General features: G+C 58.8%; 2 protein-coding genes and 1 long non-coding RNA gene across 6 annotated transcripts; 2 read left to right on the top strand and 1 right to left on the bottom strand.

Annotated features, from left to right (window-relative positions):
* Window positions 1-573: 573 nt before the first annotated feature.
* LOC308487875 lies at window positions 574-6,316 on the top strand. 4 transcript variants are annotated; one of them, XR_013991790.1, is made up of 4 exons: window positions 574-927; window positions 1,357-1,463; window positions 5,049-5,185; window positions 5,567-6,316. It is a non-coding gene; the product is annotated as an uncharacterized lncRNA (long non-coding RNA). The 4 variants fall into 4 exon arrangements; XR_013991791.1 differs by having other exon boundaries at window positions 5,562-6,316; XR_013991792.1 differs by having other exon boundaries at window positions 576-927; window positions 5,587-6,316.
* Window positions 6,317-6,917: 601 nt separating this feature from the next.
* ADAMTS4 (ADAM metallopeptidase with thrombospondin type 1 motif 4) lies at window positions 6,918-14,378 on the bottom strand. Its single transcript, XM_081026717.1, has 9 exons — window positions 13,403-14,378; window positions 12,182-12,505; window positions 11,823-11,955; window positions 11,156-11,326; window positions 10,164-10,450; window positions 9,880-10,066; window positions 9,475-9,650; window positions 8,497-8,672; window positions 6,918-8,085 (listed from the first exon to the last, which is right to left on the bottom strand). The coding sequence occupies exons 1-9, from the start codon at window positions 14,033-14,035 to the stop codon at window positions 7,659-7,661; spliced, it is 2,514 nt and encodes an 837-aa protein (XP_080882843.1). The 5' UTR covers window positions 14,036-14,378; the 3' UTR covers window positions 6,918-7,658.
* A 2,243-nt stretch (window positions 14,379-16,621) lies between these two features.
* NDUFS2 (NADH:ubiquinone oxidoreductase core subunit S2) lies at window positions 16,622-24,898 on the top strand. Its single transcript, XM_081026718.1, has 14 exons — window positions 16,622-17,413; window positions 18,109-18,215; window positions 20,200-20,390; window positions 21,723-21,843; window positions 22,027-22,139; window positions 22,332-22,406; window positions 22,511-22,588; window positions 22,720-22,805; window positions 22,987-23,106; window positions 23,659-23,788; window positions 24,029-24,124; window positions 24,278-24,361; window positions 24,480-24,537; window positions 24,678-24,898. Exons 1-14 carry the CDS (start codon window positions 17,223-17,225, stop codon window positions 24,713-24,715), a joined length of 1,488 nt encoding a protein of 495 aa, XP_080882844.1. The 5' UTR covers window positions 16,622-17,222; the 3' UTR covers window positions 24,716-24,898.
* Window positions 24,899-24,949: the final 51 nt, after the last annotated feature.

Below are 24,949 nucleotides of genomic sequence, written 5' to 3'. Positions count from 1 at the left end.
GGGCGGGGCCCGCGGCACGGGGCGGGGCCTCCGGTGGGGCCGGCGGGACGCAGGGTCGGAGAGCCGCGCGGCCGGGGGCGGGGCCCGTGTCACGGGGCGGGGCCTCCGGTGGGGCCGGCGGGACGCAGGGTCGGAGAGCCGCGCGGCTGGGGGCGGGGCCCGCGGCACGGGGCGGGGCCTCCGGTGGGGCCGGCGGGACGCAGGGTCGGAGAGCCGCGCGGCCGGGGGCGGGGCCCGTGTCACGGGGCGGGGCCTCCGGTGGGGCCGGCGGGACGCAGGGTCGGAGAGCCGCGCGGCCGGGGGCGGGGCCCGTGTCACGGGGCGGGGCCTCCGGTGGGGCCGGCGGGACGCAGGGTCCGAGAGCCGCGCGGCCGGGGGCGGGGCCCGTGTCACGGGGCGGGGCCTCCGGTGGGGCCGGCGAGACGCAGGGTCCGAGAGCCGCGCGGCCGGGGGCGGGGCCCGCGTCACGGGGCGGGGCCTCCGGTGGGGCCGGCGAGACGCAGGGTCCGAGAGCCGCGCGGCCGGGGGCGGGGCCCGTGTCACGGGGCGGGGCCTCCGGTGGGGCCGGCGGGACGCAGGGTCCGAGAGCCGCGCGGCCGGGGGCGGGGCTCGCGGCACGGGGCGGGGCCTCGTGTCCCAGGTGGCGCCTCGGGACCGCGGGGACGCGGAGCCGGGGCGCCGCGCTGCCGGGCCGAGCTCGGAGGAGCCTCGGTAACCCACCCGGAGGGGCTCGAGCCTCGGGGAGCTGGCGCGGCTGCTCATCCACGCCAAGTGACTCCGGGCCGAAGCCCATTTCCCACCCCTGAGGCTTGTGAAAACAGCAGCTCAGCGCCGAGACTGACCAAGGGGCCGCCTGACCACGAGGTCAGTTTCTGGCCCGGCCGAAGACCCCACCGTCAGCCCGGGCTAGGCTGCGCCCTTTCCTCTGTGAGTCCGGGGAGCCCCCGGCGTCCTGGTGCCACTTAGTATCAAAAGTGTTTCTTGCTCAGGGTACATAGTTGCTGAGTGCTCAGGAGCATTTTTGTATCCCTGTGGTGTCCCGCGGGCCTTGAAAGGGAAACAGTTGTCGATGAAACAAGGAAACATTGAGTGTGGACAGAGGGCAGCGTGTGCTTTAATGTAAACATTGTTTCCGCAGATATTACAGTAAAATGGACGCTCCATTAGTGTGCAGTGTGTTTGTTTTGTGGCTGCCGCACCTCCTTGCATGTTGTGTTCCGTGGAAGCAGATGTTCACACGGAGGAATCGGCGTGCCTCGAAAGCTCATGGTCTTGTGTGTGTGAAAGCGGGTGAGGGTGTGTGTGTGAACCTCGCGGGACAAACATGACAGCCCGGAAATGGCCCCTCGTTCACAGGGACGGTTGCAGAAAAGCTGGAGAAGCAGTGGCCGGAGGGAGCCCTGAAGGACTTGCCGAGGGCACAGCCTTCTGCTTCGTGAGATTCGATTTCCATACAACTCCATGTAAGTAACCGAGTGACATGCAAATTATGCCCTGTCTGATAGAGGTTCAAATAACCCCTCTGCTCCACATCATAGAAAAAAAATGTTTTTTGCCCCCACTTTCATATTCATTGCTGTATTCCTGATCTGTAAATGTGTCTGTTCTTTAGATTTTTTTTTGACCCCCTTTGTAACATCTGCCTGTTTCCTCATGAGTTAAGTAAAATCTTTAGCACATGTTCATTTTTATTTTTTTTTTTAAATTGGGGAACAGTGTGTTTCTCCAGGGCCCATCAGCTCCAAGTCATTGTCCTTCAGTCTAGTTGTGGAGGGCACAGCTCAGCTCCAAGTCCAGTCGCTGTTTTCAATCTTTAGTTGCAGGGGGCGCAGCTCATTACCCCATGTGGGAATTGAACCAGCAACCTTGATGTTGAGAGCTCCTGCTCTAACCAACTGAGCCATCCCGCTGCCCCAACATGTGTTCATTTTTATATATGTATTGACAAAAACTCTCTCTTTGACCAAACTTCAGACAGACTCCTCTGAGCCCTCTTTTCAAATAGCCCTCATATTGGGGCCCCTCGCCACTTTTCCAAGAATCACACTAAGTCAGTTTAGCAGGAATCCATCCCCTACACACACACACACACACACACACACACACACACACACACCTTAATATCCAATCACCCTGGCCTTCCTTCAGCAAGAATCCTGTTATGTCTGTTTAGCAAGATTCTCCCCACCCTCAATGTAACTTTCTATCCACTGACCCTCTCATTCTGCTCATTGGCTGTAAACATCCACTTGTCCATATTGTATTCAGAGTTGAGCCCAATCTCTCTCTGACTTTTAGGAGGCAAACAGGACATGTTGATTGACTATCCAGTGCCACCAAGACAGGGAGTTAGAGCACTTCAGATGACTCCGGACTCAGGCCTACTGTGAGTCACTGGGTGGATAGCAGCACCATGTAATGAAAAACAAGACTTAGAAGAGGCACATTTGGAGGAAGTGGTAGAGATGACAATTTACACTTTAGCCTAAATGAGCCAGGTGCCTATGGAGGCTCAGAATGGGGAGACACTGGACCTGAGTGCAGTGCCGGCTTTGAAACCCATTAGATGTGTGATGCTGAGCGGTACACTCGGGTTGGTTCATCAGTGAAATGCACCCTCTCTTAAGGGGTTTTGTGACAATTAGTGAGAACTATGGGAAAGTGCCAGCAGATATTCCATACATCTGAATTTTCAGCACAAAGAAGGAGCCGAGCAAAAGCTCAGGGTTTTTAAGGAGCTCACTGTGTAGGGAAAAGATAGACCTACACCGATAATTGAAATGTGGTTCTGCCAGAGGAACCTTCCTCTGAGCCCCTCTGCTTCTCCATGGTGTGCTGTTCTTGTAAGACTGACTTTTACCTTCTATTCCCCCCTATTCTACTATCTTCTGACAGCTCCCCTGTATTCTTTTGTAAGCCCCCTGTTTTCAAGAACTTTCATCTCCATTCCATTTCACCCTGGCCACACCCAGGACTTCATCATCACCCAGAACTGCTAGGTCTGTGTGAACTTAAATTCTAACACGCTGGTTGGTTCCTTCTACCAACATCCTGCCTTTCTACGTTCTGAGTAAATCCTGGGCCCCCTAGTGGCCTGGTCATGACACACAACACGGTAGAAGAAACCCAGCCTTGTCATCAGCAACTAATTTAAAATAATTTAAATCAAAATTTAGTTCCTCAAGGAAACATCACAGGCACAGGGGAGGAGGCAGTGGGGCAGGGGTACATTTCAATGCATAGCATTGCACGTTTCAATGTCTTTGAAATCTTTTCTCTCCCACCTGGATGGTAGCTTCTCCCTAAAGCTGTTCCGTCCGGCCCTATTCAGCTCCTTACAGTATTACCCTCCAGCTTCACGTCTGTTCCCTTTACATCACGTTGGCTTTGCGTAGCAGCAAAGAGCCCTGGAGTCCAGCTAGCAGGCGGAAACTTCCTTCCTCCACCACCACCCTACTCTCCATGGGTTCCTCTAGAACGGGAGGCGGGCATCTCCCCCAGGAACACTCTCATGACCCCTCTTCTGTGCTCAGTGCCCTCCTGTCATGGCACCCATCACACAGGTCTGGAATTGTTGTCTCACCTGACTGTCTCAGCTACCGCACTGAACTCTCTGAGGACATGGACCATGTCTTCCCTTCTATCATCCCCTGGATAGAACCCAGACCTTTGGGCACCAGTTCTACAAAATCGGCCATCTTAGATCTGACCCAGACTGTTCCTTGGTATAATTATTTTCTCGTGCTAATGCAGGAGAGGGAAGGGGACAGGGAAAAGGAAGAGATCTGAAGGGAGAGAATCCACACGTATGACATTTACTGGAAGCCAGACACAGGGCCAAGCATTTACATCATTATACTGCTAAGTTCTGACCACCTCTCCATAAGGCAGGTAGTAGTACACCCATTTTACAGGTAAAGAAACTGAAGCTCACGGAGATCTAGTTGTTAAGAGGACGTCATGACATGTAAGTGGCAAAGCTTAGATTAGGTTCAGTCTGAGTCCAAAACTCTGCATCCTTTCCAGAGGCTGTGAGAATGTGCTTTGTCCCCAGTTTGTAATCCCATACCTTATTTATTGAACAAATAAGTGAGATAAACAGTCAGTTCTGATTGGGAAATTAGGTTAATGAATAGATTTTCCTCAGACCCATTTTCAGCTTCTCGGTGCTCATTTGCATGCACGTAATCAAGAGAATGTGCTGGTGTGTCTCAGTGAAGTCAGACTCATGTCTGTCACTGTGCCACTGTTTGTGGATGGGTGTGTCCCTGGGTTTGGGGGCCTGTTGCTTGTTGCCCAAAGACTGTGCGGAATGCCTGAACACTACTTCCTGCCTTCCTTCTCCTTCCTAAGGCTACTGTGGTGCTCCGGGCCTGTCCCCATATAAGGTCCTGTCTGGGGGGTGGGGTTCGGCGTTATTGCTCCACTGCCCTGCCTCTTTCTGAACATTTTTGGAGCTGGTGGTTTTCCCCAGTGACTGTCAGCTGGTAATACTTCCTGCTAATAATTTTGGCTCGCCCCCAGCAACAATCAATGGGGAAGGTATTCCAATTGGTTCTGAAGCATCCTCTTAACCAATAAAGTGTTAATACGTTGAATTCCACTTTCTTCCTTCCGCCTCCCTCACAAGCCCCCACCCATGAGATGCTGGTTTTGTCACTTACAGTCAATCTGGTAGTTTAAAAAACGAAATACTGTAATACTATATGGAAGATTAGGAAACAGTCTCCAGAACAAGTGGAAGTGTAAACAAGTAGCCGGTCCCATAATGCCCAGAATCCCTGACTCTCCTACCCCCACCCAGAAGCAGTGCTTGGACGAATGCCCAGATTCCCTCTGCTCTAACCACAGAAGCAGAGACTCCCAGGGCCAGAAAGAGCCTCCAGAAACTGGCCCAACTCAGTCACTGCTTCAACCTCAAACAGACAACGCGTGCCTGCCTTGGCATAAAGCTGTTGTCCAAACAGACACGGTACTCACCTCCCGCAGTGCCTGGCTCTTCCTCCAGCTCATCAGTGTCCCCTCTTTCTCCCTCCCTCTTAAACCAGATACTGGGATGTCTCGGGGCCTCCTCCTTCCTGCCATTCCTGCTTCTCCTCCCGCTTGTTCGCCCACAGCCCGACTCAGGCGCAGTAAGCAGGAAGCATGGGAGGCAGAGCCCACCTTGGCCCTTGTACAGAGAGAGGTAAGCAGCCCCGATCCCCAGCCACAGTGGGTTGGATCCAGAGTTGGGGATACTGGACAGCCTGTGCTTGTGTCCCTCTGGAAAGGGTGGTTAGGGGACAGCAGTCCAGAAGGTGTCATCAGGCCTGCCTGGGAGGGAGGGCTGGCTGCCTGTCACTTCTGGGATGTCAACGTCTGCCTGTCAACGTCAGAGGGCTCTCCCGAGGCTCCGTTCCTTGTGGCCCAGCCGAGACTCTCCCTCCCTACCCGCAGAGCAGAGCCCGTGAAGCCCACCCAACCCTCACCCTACAGTTCCTCGTGCCGCCCTATAGTCTGTTTCGGGGTGAATGCAGTGAGCTCCTTTAGCAAACTGCTTGTGTTTGTACCTCACATCTAAGCACAGAGCTCTGCCTGTTGTCCCAGGAACTCAGAGTATGAAGGTCTGGAAACGCGTTACTGGGGCTCTGACTTTGCTAACTAGAGGAAACACTTGAAGATCACTCTTCTGTTTTTACCTCCTCCAGCCTGGTAGGTAGGAGGACAGCAGGAGAGGCCAGGGGCAGGCACAGCAGTGGGGCCACGTGTGTCGAGGGGGTGGGGTGGCCCTGTCCCCGGAGCTCACGAGGGGGAGGCATGGTGCGTGTGGCATCAGGCACAGGGCATTGTGTAGGGCACGGCCTGGTACGGGACTCGTCAGCAAGGCCCAGCCCGTGAGCACAGCAAACAGCCACCACCACGTCCCCGGCCTGCCTTAGTGCAGTCCCAGCTGCATAGCCCAGCACCGTGTGGCCACCCAGCTCGAAGCTGCCAGGGGCGAGTGCCCTGTGCCCCCCTCCCCCACCCACTCAGGTCTGCTCCCTCCACATCCAGCAGTCCCACTACTGTCACTCAAGACTCCAAATTCTGGCAGGATCCACCTGCCACCCTTTCCCAGCCCTGTGCCCACCTGTGAACATCCCAAGTTCTTTCTTAAGCAAAGTGGCCTGCTCAGCAGGAAAAGTACAACTGTTTCTACTCTCTGCTGCCCTTCCTGCTCTGCCACCACAGACACCTGGCTCCTGTCACCTCCGATCCTTCCCCATGCCACTCTTTATGTCCTCCCGACTGGCCCCTACCAAACCACCTTCTGTTTCACTTATTAAATTCCCTTCTAACCTCACGTCTTCCAAGAAGTCTGTTGGGTTTGCACTGGTTGCTTCTGGGGACGCTGTCATCAGTAGTCTTGGGGAACTCTCACGTGGGCACAGCCTTTAGTTACTCTTTGAAAATACTGTAACATTTGTCTCCAGAACGTTGTGTGGGGAGAGGTAACACCAGCCCCTTGCTTGGCATCAGCGACTTACTCAGTTCTACCAACTGACAGATGACCCCCAAGTCCCGCTCCAGAGCTCTCTCTCCAGCTCAGCAGGTCCTGCAGACCCCAGTTAGCAGCTCACCCTGGGTGCATGTTTGTTTGAGTTGTGATCTTAGCACCTTCGTGGTGGTGTCAGGGTGCTTGGAGCCAAGGGTTTATTTTGTCTCCATGTGGTTGGGAACCTCCAGAGATCAGGGACTGAACTGTCCTTTCTCTGACAGTCCCTCAGAATCCAGGACAGGGTTGTGCCAACCAGAGGAACTGTGCCAGTGGCAGGGGCAGGCCCCACTCGTGGGTCTTTGCCACGTTGAAGTACGTGCAACCCCATTGACATGGAGCTGACAGAAAGGTGATGGAATCACTGGCAGCAGCTGCCATTTGCTCGGCACTTACCAGGGGCTGGGCACCGTGCTAGTTCTTTATTTACATCATTTAATTCTCACAACAAATCTCCAAGGGGGGTATTATTATTGGCAATTGAGGAAACTAACATTCAGAGCTGTGGAGCCCGTGCGGCCCACATCTGTCTGACTCCAAAAGGAGCACATAAATAGCAGAATTCAATTTACATGTAAAACATAATAATCCCTCACTCCCTGAAGACATGTCCTACCCTTGGCTCTTCCTTTCCCAGGAAATAAAAGCCAGGGAGAGGAAAGAACGGTTGGGTGTACCTTGTGCATACACACACACACACGCACACACACACACACACGTTTTCTCTCACACAAACACACACAGATCACTCAGGCTATCACCTTCACCCTGGGTTTCCTGGCTGGGGTGAGGGCGAAGAGAGGTAGGGGCAGTTTCCCCAGGACCCAGCCCTCACCCCGTTCCCCGGTGCTAAATAAAAGTGAATAAATAATAAATACAAGTGGGGCCCACCCTGCCTTCCCTCTCCCTCCTCTGACCGGCAGGGCAGAGGGAGCAGTGTCGTTGGAGGACTGTCGCCCAGTCTGCTCCATCCACTACGTCGCTGCCGTCCAGGGCAGGGACCAAGCAGGGCCAGCCTGCGTAGGGCAGCGGGCCGGGGCTCGCGCCTCCCTCACGGTGTCTCCAGTGAGGCCCCACGAAGCCCCACAGTGACCCAGCTAAGTCCAGGCCCCGGTGCCCAGAGAGGGCAGCCGGGATGGTGAGGTTATTTCCTGCCTGCCCAGGGGCGCCGCCGGAGGATCTCTAGAATCTGCGCCTTGCGGTGCAGCCAGTCCTGGGGAGAGTGCTGCACGGGCGAGGGGGTGGGCCGGGGCACGAAGAAGCTGTATCGGAGGCGTGCGCCCTGGGTGTGGCCGGCCACCAGCACCTGCAGCGTCAGGGGCTGGGCCAGCGGCCCGTGGCCCGCCAGCGTCTCAGAGGGAGCAGTGGCCCCGCTGTAGCGCAGGCTGACAGCCCCGGGCAGCAGCACATCGGTGGGGGAGGGCACCAGCGTGTATTCGCCGTTGAGGGCATAGGAGCCATCCGGGAGCTTCAGGGCCAGATAGAGGCTGCGGGGCCCAGGGGCCGCCTGCTGCCGGACCAGGATGTGGGTGGCGCCCGCCGGGATGGTGAGCACATTGTTGTATCCGTGCCTGTGTGGGAGGAGTAAGGGCAGCTCAGCAGCGTGGTCCTCGATGCCCTGAGCCTTCTGAGCTGGGTGTGTGTGTGTATATGAGTGTGAGTGTGTGCATGTGCTCAAACAAGGTTGTCTCCTCTGACCTCTGTGAGGTGTCCAGCCTGGCTCTGAGATACCTGTAACTGCCTCCTCGCTGAGCCCTGGCCCTGGACACCTGCTGCCCCTCATTGAGGTGCCTTTCTGAGCCCCGCCTCCTGGGGAAGTGTCTCTGCCGCCCACCAGGGCCCTGCCAGCAGCCACCCACACGTGCTGAACAGGTGGGACGCTGACAGAACTGCTCCGTCCTCTGTGTTGACTTCACGTCTTATCGCCCAGGCCCAGCTCAGTGTCCAGGAAGGTGGGAGGGGGAAGTCAACAGCAAACAAACCTGAATTTTCTGAAGGAGCCAGACTGCTTGCTGCAGCTGGAACCATCCCCACCACACACCATGCACTTGTCAAACTTCTTTTTGGAGCCAATGATGCGGTCACAGCCGGCATGGATGCAGCGGCCCTGGACGCAGACCGAGGAGCTGTCCGGGGAGCAGGGGGTCCCGTCTGCCACCTGAGGACGGGAAGGGGCCATGCAGAGGCTTGCTCCCAAGTCGGGCAGGGTTGGTGAGCCAAACAAGACCCACGTCCCACCAGGGAGGGGCAGTGGATGGCGCGGGGAGGGAGCCCCAGGCCCCTCACGGGATGACAAGCAGAATACCAACAACCACAGGGAAAGCCCCGTATTGGAGCCTCTGTGAATCGGGCACTATGCTGAGTGCTCTATAAATGTAAACATAAACTCAACCACAACCTCAGTGTTCCAGCTGTGGAACCCTGAGCTTCAAGGAAACTAGGAACATGCCCAGAGGTTAGACAGCTGGCCGGCGCCGCCAAGGTGGGATTTGCAGGAGTAGGAAACCTCCATGGTACCATCCCAGGTGGCCGCTAGAGGGCAGCCAACCTGCAGGAGTTCTCCCCGGCCTGCGGCGCGAGGCAGCAGGTGGTAGGGTTGGTCCTTTTGCAGCCTTCAACCTGGGGCCCTGCCACGGAGAGGGCGGGCAGGGAGGGACATCATGGTCTCCAGGCCTGTCCAGGGAGGGACTGGCCATCCATGAGCCAACAGGCTCGCTATGATCTGGCAGAGGAGCCCATGGAAAGGGGTCAAAGACACCCCAGAAGCCCCAGCTCGTGTTCTCACGACAGGAAGCACTGGGAGATGGGGAGAGAGAGGAGCAAACAATGAGGGAGCAGGGCAGGCTCACACTGACTGAGGGGCCACTTATCCAGAGTCTGTCTTCCCAATGCCCATGGACCCTGGTTCTGGCCTGGCATAGCGATGGGAATGCCAGCAGGCCTGGCATCCTGGCCCTCACCCGTGGCTCCAGCACATAGTAGTAACCCAGTGCCCGGGCCTGGCAGGTGAGTTTGCACTGGTCCCGGGTGGCCACACCCGTGTAGCGAGGGACCCAGTCCATAGGCCCCGGGAAGCTCTTGAAGAGGTCAGTGCGATGGTTGTAGGCAGCACACTGCTCCTCACGGAAGGTCAAGGCTGCAAGAAGGGAAAGGGACAGTCAGAGCCTCTCTCTCACTGTTCCCAGCCCCTGCACCTCGCCGTTCAACCTCTAGACTGCTGCACTGGTGTCCCCCACAGACTGCCAGGGAAGGTTCTGGAAGGATAAAGTCACTCCCCTCCACTGCAGGGACCGTCAGCATCTCCTTGGTCCCCACACTTCGTCCTGTTCCCCCTACCTCCCAAGGCTCCCTTCCCCGTGCCGCACCTGAGCCAGTGGGGCAGTCCTGGCTGTTGCAGGAGCGGAAGCGGGTACGGCGGCCCTCACAGTACTTGCCACCATTCCGGGGGATGGGCCGAGTGCAGTCCCTGGAGGAGAAGTGGACACCGCCCCCACAGCTCCGAGAGCAGGCACCCCATGGTCCCCAGGGACCCCAGCCACCAGCCTGTGGGACCTGCAGAAGCACACAATGGAAGGGTGGGGTACACGCGCCCTCTCCTGGGCTGGCCCATCCCCATTCCCCAGGCTCCACCCCCACCCTGGGTACTCACCTTGAAGTCCTGCAGCTGGTCCATGTGGAGGCAGCGGCCCCCCATGCAGGCCTGTGAGGGCCCACAGGGGGTGCCGTCTGCCCAGGGTGAGTGCTTGGTCTGGCACATGGCGTGACCATTGAGATGGCCGGAGCACCAGAGGGCAGCACATGGCAGTGGCAGCTGAGGACAGTGGTGTGAGTCGGGCCCGAAGGTCAGCTGGCACTGGCGGTCAGCGTCATAGTCTTTGCCAGGGAAAGTCACAGGCAGATGCAGGGGGTCCTCTGGCTTGTCTAAGAGACAGTGTCCTGGGAGGGGTGCAGGGGTGTGAAGTCAGTTGTGGGCCAAGGCATTCTAGTTGCCATTTGAAAGCCAGGGCTCCCTGGGCCTGGGGGACCCCAGGATCCAAGTCGTAGGGCTGGAAGAAGTTTTAAATCGCAGCTGCAATTTACTCTGTGCTTATTGTGTGATGAGCACAGGCTGTGTTCAGCCACCTATGAGACGGTTATCACTGTCACGCCCATGTTGCAGATGAGCCATACGGAGCCAGGTAACTGACAGCCACACGTCTACACACGCGTCACTGACGGTCACATCTACACACGTCACTGACGGTCACATGTCTACACTTCACTGACGGTCACACGTCTACACATGTCATTGATGGTCACATGTCTACACACACGTAAAGAACAGAATCGGGATGGGAACCCAAGGACTCCATCCTCCTGCCTACTCTAACCAACTGTTTCTTATCAACAACCCTGCCCACCTCAAGTCACCCTGCTGGGCTCGCACACCTCAAGTTGCAAGGCAGTCACCTCACTCTGTTGGACAGCTCGTGCCCTTAGCAGGTCAGCTCTAAGTCTACTGGGCCAAGATTTGCCTCCCGCAGCTGTGCTACTTATCCTGGGAGGAGGTGGGAACCACAGTAAGACAGCGGCACTTCTCAGCCCGCCCCACGGAAGGTGGCCGAGGAGAGGACAGTGGGTGCAGGCCGTGCGCCTGCTTACCATAGCCGTTGTCCAGGAAGTCAGTGATGAAGCGGGCACTGCAGGGGGACCAGGGCTCCTCTGGGTCCACATGAGCCATCACAGGAGCCATGACATGGCGGGAGGCGCTCCCAGGCCCGTTCAGACCCACGCACGGCTTTGAGTTGTCATGGAGCATGTTGAAGACGTGGCCTGTGAGAGCAGAGGCCCTGCTGGAGTCCAAGGGTCCCAGCCCTGTGCCGTCAGGCTGCAGGCCCATCATAAACCTGGTTGCAGCTGTGGGTGGCCAGACCCATCCCATGCCAACCCACTCTAGTGCTCTGAGGGCTCCTCGTATGTAGCCCCTCATGGTTCTGTCTCCCCATCCCCCAAAATACACTCAGGACCTGTCCCTACCCACTTGCTCTTATGGACACATTCCCAACCCTCACACCCCATCTGTGACCCTTGTGAACTCTCAGTACTGGGCCAGGCCCTCACACACCACACAGCTCACAGTGGGTTTCTGCAAAGCTTAGGTGTTTCTGTCTACACCAGAGCACAGAAGGATGGCCCTGGACCTAGGCCCAGGGATGAGGAAGGAGCGGCCTGTAACCCCCATTTGTACCCTGCTAAGCTCACTGTCCCCTCACCTCACCTGACACCTGTCATCCATCCCAGCCGTCCCATGGCCCCACCCCCACCTTACCCAGCTCATGCGCAGCGGTGAAGGCCGACTGGAGCCCGTCATCCTCCACAACGGCACAGCTCCGAGCTGGGTCACACACGGTGCCCACATCGGCCATGCCCAGGGTGTCACAGGTGGAGACCCCACACAGATCCTGTGGAGGGGGACCATCAAAGATACATGAGGGAGCAGGACACGAGGGTCCATTGGGCTGAGAGCCGATCAGTGGGGACTTGGGCACTGCCGGGGCCCAGACACGTCTGTGGTGTGGGCGGGGCCGGCGCCACCCTGCACGGCTCCAGGGGCACTGTTTACACCCTTCCACAGGGTGCTTCTGGGAGGCGTGCGGTGTGTGGCCGGTGGCGCCGGCGGGGCCTCACCTGGCGCGTAAACAGAATGGCTGTGTCAAAGTGGTCAGGGTCGGAGTCCTCCGGGCTGTTGAGTCCTTGTTGCCAGGCACAGAAGCTGCGCAGGGTCTGGGCAGCACTCGGCACCACTTGGGGTCCTTCCTCGCCGGGCGCCAGAATCACCAGCCGCGTCACCACCAAGTTGACAGGGTTGTGGATGCTTGGATGCTTGAAGGCCTTGGCGGCAGCTGCCATCACTGTCAGCACGTAGCGCTTCAGCCCTGCACCGTGGAATGCAGCCATCTTGTCATCGGCCACCACCAAGGTCTCCACGAATCTACTCAGGGAAGCAAAGCGCTAGGAGAGAGAGGACAGAGGGTCGTGAGACCACCTGCCACACCAGCGGTCACTCCCCCGCTTCTCTCTGGGTCTGGAGCTGAGCAGAGCCAGCTGGCCCTGAGCACACCCTGTTGATTCCCCCACCCCCAAATGTGGTAACTGAAAATCAGCTGTTGGTTCAGAGAGGGGAGGAGAAGGGGGTGCCACGTCCCAGAGAGGGCCGTCTGGGCCCCGGAGGTGAAAAGCTGCTGGGAGGGGCCTTGGCGCCCCCAGGCCTGAGTGCGACTGGGGCTTCAGGGCTGGGCCGCAACGTGTCTGCCCTGTGTGGTTGGAGGAACAATTCAGTCAGCAGCCAGGCGAGGGCCAGATCTCAGCGTGGCGGGTGTGGGGAGCGTCTGGTCTGGATTAAAGCTGGGGGTGGGGGGAGTCGAGGACGGAGCCTCAGGCAGCCTCGTAGTCAGTGCCTGTGGGAGCAGACGGACCAGGCGTGTGGGGCGCCTTTCCTCCCTGGCACTCCTGCCCTGGTGTGCAGGTGGCCAGGACAGTTTTGAAGGCAGCACCACAAGCCAGTCCTTTGGGCCTAAATGCTCAGTCCTTTAGCTGGTGTGTGTGTGGGGGGGGGGCGGGGTGAAAATCAAATGTGGACACAGGAAAGAGTCAAGGCCAAGGGGCCGTTAGGACAGCAGCAGGATGCCATGGTCAGGCAGGGGCTGGGGGCGCGGCGTGGGGAGGGATGGCTCATTCCCAGCAGAGCCTCTGACCCACCTCAGGGAACCCTCCTTGGGGTCAGCGGTCCGGCCAGGAGCAGGGTCAGGCAGGGAGAAGCCAGAGCTGTCCCAAGACAGGCTCGTCAAGGAGGAAGAGTGGTACCCATCGGACCCGGGGCTCAGCCGGACAGACCCCAGGGTGGCCTACCTTGGCTCTGCGGGGGCGGGGGCTGGGGTCCCCAGGAGGAGTCTTGACGTTGCACATGGGGCCCTGGCCGCTGACGGGACGCTTCCGGCGTAGGAGGTGAGCCCCAGGGCCCTCGGCAGAGTTCAGGGTGCCTGCCTCCAGGGGCTGGATGTGGAGTTCGGTCCCCCGATACTGCAGCACCCCTAACAGGGCCCCTCCGTCCCAGTGTAGAGATGCCACCGACTCCGGGTCTGCGTTGACGGTGCCGGTGAGGTAGGTGCCAGCCTCGGCGCCGCCCAGCCCCTCGGGTGCCCGGCCCAGGTACTGCACCGTCAGCCCGTCGACCCGCACACCTGGATCTTGCTCCAGCTCTAGCAGCAGCATGTCCCCAAAGGCAGGCAAGCGGCACAACAGCCTGGCAGGGATGCCCAAGCCAGGCGGGACGCTGCCGTTGAGCTTCTCTGGAAACACGATCTCTTCCTCTTCTCGGGGGAGGGGGCCGGCCGGCTGGGCTGAGGGCAGGAGGGAGACCAGCAGAAGCGGCAGCACCAGCCCCGAGACGGCGGGCAGCGTGGGGAGCTGTGGACGGGAGCGGCTTCCCCACAGCCAGCAGTCCGCCAAGCGCCTCCCGGGACGCACGTCTGTCAGGGACATGGCACGGCGGCTGTGCTGGGAGGGTCTGAGGCTGTCCGGCCACCGAGTCCTTCACACCCTGGCTTTGCAAAGCTCCTCTGCAACCTGGGGCTGGGCCTAGTGCCCGGGTCAAGGGCAGGGTTGGCAGAGGGGCTGGGGACCTTCAGAGAAGGCAGGGAAGACTTAGCCCTTGGCTTGGCAGAGGTGCCTAGTGGCCTGGCTCCTCCCTAACCCTCGTCCTCGGCAGCTTGTCTGGCCTTCTGCTCTGTTCGCCCTCAGACCCTGGCTTCGCCTCGGTGCCTTTGTCTCTGTCTCTTTCCTGCTCTCTCTCCCGGTCCCTGTGTCTGTGGGTCTCCCTGTGGGTTCTTCCCACACTCCCCGCCAGCTCTTTTAAGCATCCTGAGACGCTGTGATTGGCTGAGCTAGAAGCCATTCAGCCAGCAGCTCTGTCGGTAGGACTCAGATGGGTGTCTCATTCCTTCCCAAAAATCCTCGTTTTTGTCTTCCGTTGAGAAAAATGGGACTTGCCCCGGGGAGGGGGGCCTCTAGCAGCCGAATGGAGGGTCATAGGCACGGAGCCAGCTGATGACATGGCCTTTGCCCAAACCCCACAGCCAGCTCTCAGCTGTCTCCCTATTTGGTAGACAGAGCCCCAGGAGGGTTAGGAAGTACGGGAAAGGGCCTGGCCTACACGCACAGAAAGGACCAAGGTCCCAGGAGAATTCTGGCATGGCCTCCCTTTTCTTGGGGCTCCCTCAGGCTGCCCTCTGCCCCTAGGGGCTGGTTTCCAGAGCTGAGGAGAGAGGGTAGAAGCCTCAAGAGGGTGAACAAAGAAAGGAGCTAGCTCAGCATTGTCAGGACCAGAGAAGAGCAGCAGGAAAGAGTGCAGGAGGCTGAGACAGGCCGGCAGGAGGCAGAGATGGGGAGTGTACTGCCCAAAGGTAGGGCGTGTCAGCTTCAAATGGGCGCACCTGGGAGGGCAGAGGGCCTGCCAGGCAGGAAAGGTCCTTTCCCAGGAGGGTCCAGGGTGGTACCTCCCCTAACTTCCCTCCCTCAGGCTCTCCCTTACTGAGTAACCACTATCTGCCCCTCCAAAGCCTGGAACAGCCATTCCGCCTCCATTCCCCTCAGGGCTCCCCCTCCCCACTTCCTGACTCCCCATTTCCTTGGCCCAGCGCCCAGTAGCTTCCCCCAGGCTCTTGGCCCTGCTCCTACCCGCTCCTACCCGGAGCCCTCCTCCAGCCTCCCACCAGCCCACCCAGCACAGGAACCCAGACACACCCAGTGCTGGGCCCTCTCAGGGAATCTCCCAAGTCTGGCTCCACCTTGCCCTGAGAACCCATCGTTCTGGGAATATCTAGTCATCTTCTAGTGCTCATTTCCCTTAGACAGGGAGAGGATGGAGGCAGCATTGTGAATACAGGGAAATTAGGCAGCAACAGAAACAGGAATCCGGTGCCTGAGATGGGAGAGAGCCCCAGGGAGGAAGAGGTGGTGTTGGGAAAAGGAAGCAAAATGACTCGGTCAGTTCTGGACTGGAGAGAACTCAGCAAAGAGGTCTTGGGGATGGTCTCTCAAGCAAGGAAGTAAAGGGTTCAGAAGAAGGGGCAATGTCTGTCCCCCCAGGCTACAGCCACTCCCTTCCTCAGGACATCCCCAGGAAGGGAGTGCGGTCCGCAGTCCCTTTCCTTTCCCGGAGACCCACCACCTGCCCCTGCCCCCATTCCCCCACTCGGGCTCTGCCTTGTCGTCTCCTGCACCCCACATCACATCCAGCGGGACACTTCCTCTCCCCCGCCCTGCTTAGGTCACTAATACCTGCTCCAGTGCCCACTGCTTCCTGCATCACCCACCCCCGTGTGACTGCCTGGTGCCCTGACCCTGGTCCCAAGTGGAGGGGGTTAGACAAAGGACGGGAGACCAGGAGGGGCAGGGGCAAGAGGCGCTGTCACGAGGACTCTTACGCCCCTCTCCACCCCCCATCTGAGATGAGGACAAAGGGGGTGACTAAGCAGTGAGAGACAAAGGGCCTTGGAGTCGCAGCAGCAGTGTGTGGGGGGGTGTGGGCGGCAGGGAGAGGGCACAAAGATGCCGTGTCCTCGGCAGCCCCCCAGGAGCCCTCACCCTAGTTCCAGCTCAGCCGCCCTCAGGGCCAAGCAGCCCGGAGTCCAGACTGACTGTCAGGTGGGATCAGGGCAAATGAGTGCCGTCCGCCGTCCCCATCCCCACACGTGCTGAGCTGCAAACGCAGAGCGCCAAGGCCGGGGAGGGTGGGGAGTCGGGCAGGAAGGCGAGGGGCTGCGCGGGCTGCGCGGTCCACGTGGCCCTCGGTTCCCAGGGCCGCGCGTGACCCGCGCCTTGGCCCTGCTCCCACTAGGCCAACCCCCCGCGAAAAGCCGGGCTCTCTCCTCCTCCTCCACAGCTGACAAGTCCCAGGGCGCCGCTGCCCCGCGGGCGGGCTGGGCCCGGGGACCCCGCGTGGGGAGAGCCGGGGAAGGCCTCTGGCGGGCGGAGTGCGCGCGGGAGCGACGGCCAACTCCGCGGGAGGCCCACCGGAGCCGGGCGGGGAGGCGGGGAGGCGGGGAGGCGGGGAGGCGGGGCGCGGGCGCGGGCGCCGGGCCGGGAACCTCGGCCCCGTCCGCGCAGAGCGGGGCTCCGGGCCCCGGGGGCCAGGACCGGGGCAGAGGGAGGGCCTGGCCCGGAGGGGAGGGGGCTGGGAGCAGTCTGCAGTCCGTGGGCTGGGGGCCGCGGCCACCAGGGCCCCCGCACAGCCCGCACAGCCCGCCGGCCGCTCCGACGCGGTGGCCTGGCCGCCTCCCCGGTTCCTCTTCCCTCGTCGGAGCTCAGGCCGCCGGCCCCACTGGCGCCCCCGCGCCCTGGCCCGGGCAGGACACGTGCGAGTCCGCCGGCTTTCCCTGCCCCGCAACTTGTGGCTCCGCGAACGCGAGGTGACTGGCACCGCCTGGGGCCACCGCAGGAGGGCCGGGGCGGCCAGGCGGGGGCAGCGGGCACAGTCCCCGGGCGAGGGCGCGCGAGGCGCGGGGCCGCCCCGGCACGAGGAGCGAGTTCCGCCGGCAACGCCTAGAAAAGCCAGGCGGCAGCGGTGAGAACGGCTTCCCTCGGTCCCGGGTGTTTGAGCCACGGAGAAGCCCAGGCGCAGAACCCGGATGTTGTCAGGCTCAGGTCGGCGACCCCGCCAGCTTCCAAGATGGCAGCCGCATTGTGCCGACGGGCCAGAAGCCCACAGGAAGTGCGTGGGCGGAACTTCCGCCCGGCCCTCCTCCCACCGTCGGCCGCGGGCAAGATGGCGGCGCTGAGGGCTTTGCGCGGCCTGCGGGGCGTCACGGCCCAGGTGCTGCGGCCACGGGCTGGGGGCCGGCTGCCTATTCAGCCCAGCAGGTGAGGCCCGGGGCAGCCGTCGACGCGCTGTCCCCAAGGCGGGGGACTCCACGGGCCCTGTGACCCCTTAGGAAAGAATGACCCGAGCCCGTGACCCCTCCGCCTGGCCTGCCGTCTCGGGCTCCATCCAGGTGCTTGGCGCCCGCTGTGGCGGAGGAGAGAGGGTCTCGAGCTGGTTCGGCCACGGGTGGAATCAGGTGTCACGTTGCCCTTATGCTCTGCTGCTTCTGAACCCCGTCGCGCGTGGGGCGCGGTTGGTGAAGCTCTCGGTAGACGCCGGGGCCGAGAGGAACGCGCGCTGCGGGGGGATGCGGGGCGCGGACCGAGACCCTGCGACGCCCCGGGCGGCCCTCGGGCGTCTGTGAGCTGAGCCGGGAGCCCGTCTCCTCCCCCTGGGCCACATCACTTGACCTTGAACGCACACCTTTCTCGCGTTCCCGTTCCCCAGCTCGGGGTTGGGAGGAGCCGGCATCGCAGCGCTGCGCGCACAGGCCATAGGCGAGGGGCCCCTGGGCCCAAGTTGTGAGGACTGGGACCTGTCGAGTTCCGGCTTGTGCCAGGCAACACCCACTGTGTGTCGGCGGCCGGGCACTGAGGGGTCCCAGGCGGCCCCGCCCCCGTCTGCCTGTCCCCGGGGATGCGCACGGAGCGGGCGCTGTGCAGCCAGTGGTTTCCGTCTGTCTTTAACTCCCTAGAGGCGCTCGGCAGTGGCAGCCCGACGTGGAGTGGGCAGAGCAGTTCGGGGGAGCCGTCATGTACCCCACCAAGGAAACAGCCCACTGGAAGCCGCCGCCGTGGAACGGTGAGTGCCCGAGCCCTGTCCCAACCGGATTGTTCTGTTCTTGAGTGCTCTATCTTAGGCAACTTTTAGTTCCCACCCTTTCTGTTTTCATCCTGCAAGTCAACAAACAATGATAGCGATAATAGTATTTGTCAGGTAGAGAAGGAAAGGAAGAACATTCCAGGAGAAAAGAAAGCATAGGTCCCAGCCAACCCGCGCAGGTTCCTACCAAATTCCTATCTTCAGCTTTTCCCATAGGTTCAGTACATTTCCATCTCCCTTGCTAGACAAGGTGGTTTTCCCACTGGCACCCAAATGACTTCCTGAACACAAACATTTCTTACTCCATCAAAACCAGCTTTTCCTTTTGACTTTCTGGTTTTGATCAGTGGCTCTGCCATTCTCTCATAGTTGAGACTTTTTAGTCACCTTTGGCTCTGTTCTCTCTCCTGCCCTCCATGACTGTCTGCAGCAAATCACCAAACCACATGGCTCTTGCCTAATGCCTCACATCTAGGCACCTCTCTCCTTCTTGTTCAGACTTATTGGGTGTTAGACCTTGATTATTTCAGGAGTCTCTTCCCTGGCTTCCTGCCACTGATCTGCTCTCCCGGCCGCTGTCCTATACAGTGTCATCGCCTTCGTCTTCCCCAGACATCATTGTACCATGTCATTCGTTCTCAGGCTCAAAAACCTTCAAAGGTACTTCCAGATACTTTTCAAAAACTTAATAGTAAAAGCAGCTGAGTGCTTACCATGCACCAAGTGGTCTGTATGCATTGTTTTACTTCGTCCTTACTGCAGGCCTCGGGGAGTGACACCAGTATTGTCTCAGTTTTAAGGATATTCTGGTGCAGGAAGAGTACAGCTTGATTAACAATGCACGGGTGGATTTGTACTTGGGTCCGTCTGACTCCAGACTCCATGGTGCAGCATTTGCATTGAAACGCTCGCCTCTGGTCTCAGATCTTGGTTTTTCATTTAGCAGTGAATGAAGTGCCCACTTAAGTGCATTACTGTGAGAGTCAAATGAGATAGTGACATAAGCCACTTCCTGTAGCGATTGGCACATGGTGTGTCTCCCTTAGTGTTGTTATTAGTGATGCTACTGTCCCCACCGCCTGCTGTCACTAATCTTCTGCCTCTTGGCAGGGAAGATACTTCCTTCCTCGTTTCTAAGATTGACCCATAGCCTGGGTGTCTCTTCTTCTCACTGCCTCTCAGAATCACTCCTGTATTTAAGAGCCAGCTCAGATCCTGCCTCCATGGCGTCTTCACACTGTTCTTTTTTTCTTTTTTTTTTTTTAAACATTTCTTTTTGTTGTTGTTCTTTCCTTCCTTTAAACATTGATGGCTAAGCCACTTTATTGGTAACTTGTAAATTTGACCTGTGTTACTAGTTTTCACATGTACTTATTTCCCAAATGCAAGTGGAAGCTTCTTCAGGGTAAGAACTGTCATTAGTAGTGGTAAGAATTACAGTACATCTCCTGATTGGTTGGCCGTCCATCAGATACCTTTGGAGTGTATCCTAGTGGTTAAGAGTGTGGGTCCTGGAGCTGAAAGGCCGACTTCTGTGCTGGGTCTGCCGTGTACCAGCCCTGTGAGAAAGTGTTTGTCCTCTCCAGCCTCAGTTTCACCAATAAAATGGGCTTAATAATAGTACCTAGTACTTGTGGTTGTTGTGATAATTAATGAAAGTAAGCAAAGTTCTTAGAGTAGTCCCTGGCAGACGATAAGGACTATATAAATGTTATCTGTTATTACTGTTCCTTTCCAAAAGGTATTCTGGGTGACACAGAGAAAGAGGGTTCATGGTCCCTCTCATCACTCTAGATCTCCCCCCTTTTCCCATCCATGGTCTTCCTGGTCACCGTGGAGATTAGGATACTTACGGTATAGCACAGTGAGATGGAAGACCTGTAGGGATGGGTAACTCCTTGCTGTTTCGTGGGGGTTCTCAAGGGAATTACCCCTTGACTCTCAACTGTTTCCCACTTCTCAGATGTGGACCCTCCAAAGGACACACTTGTGTCGAACTTGACCCTGAACTTTGGGCCCCAGCACCCAGCAGCCCATGGTGTCCTGCGCCTGGTGATGGAGCTGAGTGGGGAGATGGTGCGCAAGTGTGACCCTCACATCGGGCTGCTGCACCGAGGCACCGAGAAGCTCATCGAGTACAAGACCTACCTACAGGTGTGGGCGAGCACGGCCTGTGGCAGGACCTGGGGTGCTTTAGCCTGGGACTTGGCCTCTTTACAGTCCCCAAAACCCCAGGGGAGGAGGGTTTTGAGGAGCGGCCCTTTGAGGTTATCAAGATGGTCTTGGCTGGGAGGATAGACGGATGTGGCAGGGGACACGTGACTTAAACATCTGGATTTGCTTTATCCAGCAGCAATGTCCTGCAGCCTGAGTACACCCCCTGCTTGTGCTGGCTGACTCCCAGCTTACACTCCCTTCACCCTTACTCCAGTGCCTCAGTCTCCCTGCTCACACCGTACGTCACAGCTACTGTCCCTGGGCTCAGGGCAGGAGGACAGAGACGTCAGCTCCCTAGCATTAGCAGCTGATTCTTGTATCTTCCAGCTCTCTACGTTTTTTTTTGAAACGCACAGTGAGTCAGAGTGACGGGGAGGGAGTTTGTGACACAGTTTGCCGTTTTGAGGAGAACTGTGACCCTAGTGGTGAGGGTTAGATTCGCAGGCATGGATCTGAGATAGGAATCCGGGCTCTTTTCCTTACTGTCACGAAGAAAGGTCTTGATAGCAGGATGACGGGTTAGAACCACTGGTTAGAACCACTGACCGGAAACGGAATCCCCTGGAGAGTCCAGGCCGTGGTGTCTTCTGGTCCCAGAGCCCACGGAGTTAACCCTGTAGCATGGTCCCACGTCACAAGGACGTCAGGACAAGAACTGACTATCTCAGGGAGGGGCCCCTCCACTCCCTCTCCTTCCTGGAAGCCAAGGCTGGCCGACGGCCGGGACTTGGCTTCCTGGTTCCTGGGACCGTTCCCACTAGAAACAGACCGCACCCTTCCTGGCACTCCGTCTCCCATCTTCATGCCAGTGCGCCCGACACCGATGACCTTTCCCCTTCAGTGTCTCAGAGGGGCAGTCGTCTTTGGCGTCTGGGGCCAGGGGGCTCTTGGCAGTGGTGTCACAGGACAGATTGTTACATTTTTGTGAGGCACTTTTTATTGGTGTACAATTTAATACGTTCTGTTAAAAACCAAGGCAGGAAGTACTGGAAAACTCATACTTCCTAATTTAACTGCGAGTTACTGTGCTGGTCTCCCGAGGTGTTTCCCTTCCTGTGTGTGGGGAGGGGACACCGCACAGTGCTGCGCTGCCCTCTGAGCCTGCTCCGGAGCCTAGGAGACTGGTGAACATGGTGGCCTGGGTCCCCTACCCCGCGCACTGCTGATTATTGGGAGTTCCCTTCACCCTGCGAGGGCCCAGGGACTGGGAAGGCGTGTGCAGCAGCAGCTCCAGGCCTGTGACATGGGCCCGGCTCCCCGTCTTTTCAGGCCCTCCCGTACTTCGACCGGCTAGACTACGTGTCCATGATGTGCAACGAGCAGGCCTACTCGCTGGCTGTGGAGAAGCTGCTCAACATCCAGCCTCCACCGCGGGCTCAGTGGATCCGGGGTATGCCCGCCCCTGCGCGCCAGGCCCTGCTCCCCTCCCCGCCCCCAATGTGGGTACAACACAGCCCCCATTCCCCTCCTGGAGGCGGTGAACCCAGGCTTAGTCTGCAGACCCCGGGCCCTGTCCTGAACGGCTTGTCAGACTAGCCTCTTGGCCCCTGTGCTTGTGTTCGTTTCTGCGCAGTGCTGTTTGGGGAGATCACTCGGCTTTTGAACCACATCATGGCTGTGACCACACACGCCCTGGACATTGGGGCCATGACCCCTTTCTTCTGGATGTTTGAAGAAAGGGAGAAGGTATGAGTGGAGGGAGGAGATGCGGAAGTGGGGAAGGTGTGAAGAGACAGGAAATGGGAAGGGACATAGGGCCGTCACTCGGGGGAGGTGTGTGTAACCTGGGGCAGGTTCCTAGGGAGCTGTCATGTGGGGTTGGTTGGGCACCAAAGGCACGACGTAGGGGGTCACTGGTTCCCTGTGTGTCCTTTCAAGATGTTTGAGTTCTACGAGCGGGTGTCGGGCGCCCGGATGCATGCAGCCTACGTCAGGCCCGGGGGCGTGCACCAGGTGAGCGGTCCCATGGGCGCCCGCACCCGCCGTGGCCACTGGGGGGCAGCGCTGGCCTGTGGGAAAGGCTGTGCTGTGTCCACCCGTGTCTCTGTGGCTTCTAGGACCTACCCCTTGGGCTTATGGATGACATTTATGAGTTTTCCAAGAACTTCTCTCTTCGGATTGATGAGTTGGAGGAGGTAAGATAGGAGTCGGTGGGGAAAACCCTCCTCCCCAGGCGGGGCTTACGGGCTTTTAGTCCCCAGTTGTAGAGAAACACAGAGGTGCTTGAAGGGGTCACGATGTTCACCCACGTTTTCTTGACCACCAGATGCTGACCAACAATAGGATCTGGCGCAATCGGACAGTGGACATTGGGGTTGTAACAGCAGAAGATGCACTGAACTACGGTTTTAGGTGGGAGCAGCAGACTTGTCACCTTGAGGGCGGGGGATGCCAGCCCCAGGTCTCGGCTTCAGCAACAGAGGCACCTTCTGTGCCCTGTTCTGAGTTTGTGTCCCCTGCTGGGGTTGTGGGGGAGGGGAGCGTGTCCCCTCCTGGTGGGCGGTGACCCTTGTTCCCGGCGTGCTCTCCTCAGCGGGGTGATGCTGCGTGGCTCTGGCATCCAATGGGATCTGCGCAAGACCCAGCCCTACGACGTCTACAGCCAGGTGGAGTTCGATGTCCCCATTGGCTCCCGAGGGGACTGCTATGACAGGTGAGGCCCAAATCCTTCTCGGCTCCGTGTCCCTCTCAGCTACTTTCTTCTTGGCTGTACTTCCCAGTCTCTGCTGTGTGTGCTACCAGAGGTGCTTTGCAAAGCACTTTCACACACGTGACACCTCACTTCCCTCTCCCTTGTCCTATGTCTGAGCTGGAACCGGTCAGGGCTGCGTTTTATAGTCGGGGAAGCTGATGGTCCTGGCCGTGCCGGGTGCTGCTCGCGCCACTGAGCTTCACGTTCTGCTCCTGGTCACTGACGCTGCATGAGCCTTGCCATAGTTTTGTGTTTGGGTTTCCAACTACACCTGTTCTGTGGCCCAAAATGTGGCTAAGGCTGCTTAAAGACGGAAGTGCCATACGGCATGTCTGAGAAAACCCACGAGGCTCTGGGGAAGGGCCCAGTGCTAGGATCAGAAGACGGAGGCTCTGTGAGCTGAGCGGACACTTCGCTGGGGCGAAGGAACGGGGGCTTCTGCGCTTTCCGGGTCACCCAGGGCAGCCTGGCTTCCTCCCGCCCGGCGCTGCCAGCCTGTCCCGTCCACGTCAGGTACCTGTGTCGGGTGGAGGAGATGCGCCAGTCTATTCGAATCATCTCGCAGTGTCTGAACAAGATGCCACCCGGAGAGGTCAAGGTTGACGATGCTAAAGTGTCCCCACCTAAGCGAGCCGAGATGAAGGTCAGTGCAGGGCGCACAGGCGTCCTGGGAGGGGCTCGTGGTTTTGGATTCAGTCCTGCGTTGTAGTTTTCCGTTCTCAGAGACTTCTCAGCGTGAGAGTCAAGTGCCACAGCCCCCTCTTCCTGTATCTGCTCTGCTCATTTCTTGTCTCCATGAGGTGGAGACGCCTCCTGTGCTGGGGAACGGCCTGTGGGACACTTGGCGTCTGGCTCACCGACGCTCCCATTTCCCTCCCTGCAGACGTCGATGGAGTCGCTGATTCATCACTTTAAGCTGTACACTGAGGGCTACCAGGTTCCCCCAGGGGCCACATACACCGCCATTGAGGCTCCCAAGGTGAGGAGAAGGCGAGGGGGAGGGCAGTGGGCAGCCAGAGACAGGCGTCCAGATAAATGCGCGTCCATCAGGGAGAGAGGACGTGAGGGTGAATGGAGCTGCAGAGAAACGTGCCTTCCTGCTAATGGAGGCGGTCCCCTCTTCCTCGGTCAGGGGGAGTTTGGGGTGTACCTGGTGTCTGATGGCAGCAGCCGCCCGTATCGATGCAAGATCAAGGCTCCTGGCTTCGCCCACCTGGTAAGAACCACTTGGTGAGGCCAGCTCCTTGGATGAGCACAGGCATGGCTGAGTGTGCTGGGGCGTCCGGGCCTTCCCTGTGGGCCCCCCGACACTGTTGCTGTCTGACTCTCTCCAGGCTGGTCTGGACAAGATGTCCAAGGGACACATGTTGGCGGACGTCGTCGCCATCATAGGTACGAGGCCCAGTGTGTCGTGGGGATGCCCCCTCCCCAGGCTTGGACTGGTTGGGGACAGAACCTGAACGTCCTGCTCACAGACTGAGCACGGTAATGAGCTGTGGCTCCTGGGTGACACCACTTCTTCCCCGACCTAGGTACCCAGGACATCGTGTTTGGAGAAGTGGATCGCTGAGCGGGTCCTGCCTGACCGGTCTCCTGTCTGAACTTCCTGTGCGCGGCCTGTGGTCGTTGGAGACGGGCTGTGTGTGTGTGTGCGCGCGCGCGTGTGCGTGAGGCCTGTGCTGTCTGACTTTCTGTGCATGTGCTGGGAAGCAGAAACTAATAAAATAGCTGCCTTCCGGCCCCTGTGCCGAAACTCCTCAGCGTCTCGCTGTTTTCTTTCGTTTTGATGGGAAACTCATTTGTT

Source organism: Rhinolophus hipposideros (assembly GCF_964194185.1).
Source record: "Rhinolophus hipposideros genome assembly, chromosome: 19".
In the NCBI taxonomy this organism is placed as follows: Eukaryota; Metazoa; Chordata; class Mammalia; order Chiroptera; family Rhinolophidae; genus Rhinolophus; species Rhinolophus hipposideros.
Note: the sequence above shows the minus strand (reverse complement) of the source record. Positions and strands in the feature narration are given on the sequence as shown.

Excerpts from the sequence above, each read along its gene's own strand:
- ADAMTS4 (XM_081026717.1), bottom strand. The coding sequence starts at position 14,035 with ATGTCCCTGACAGACGTGCGTCCCGGGAGGCGCTTGGCGGACTGCTGG. Across the intron at positions 10,067-10,163 it reads ACCAGCTGCAGGACTTCAAG|GTCCCACAGGCTGGTGGCTG; the intron begins GTGAGTACCCAG and ends GTGCTTCTGCAG. Across the intron at positions 8,673-9,474 it reads ACTATGTGCTGGAGCCACGG|GTGGCAGACGGGACCCCCTG; the intron begins GTGAGGGCCAGG and ends TCCCGTCCTCAG.
- NDUFS2 (XM_081026718.1), top strand. The coding sequence starts at position 17,223 with ATGGCAGCCGCATTGTGCCGACGGGCCAGAAGCCCACAGGAAGTGCGT. Across the intron at positions 22,589-22,719 it reads GGATTGATGAGTTGGAGGAG|ATGCTGACCAACAATAGGAT; the intron begins GTAAGATAGGAG and ends CTTGACCACCAG. Across the intron at positions 24,538-24,677 it reads GGACGTCGTCGCCATCATAG|GTACCCAGGACATCGTGTTT; the intron begins GTACGAGGCCCA and ends TCCCCGACCTAG.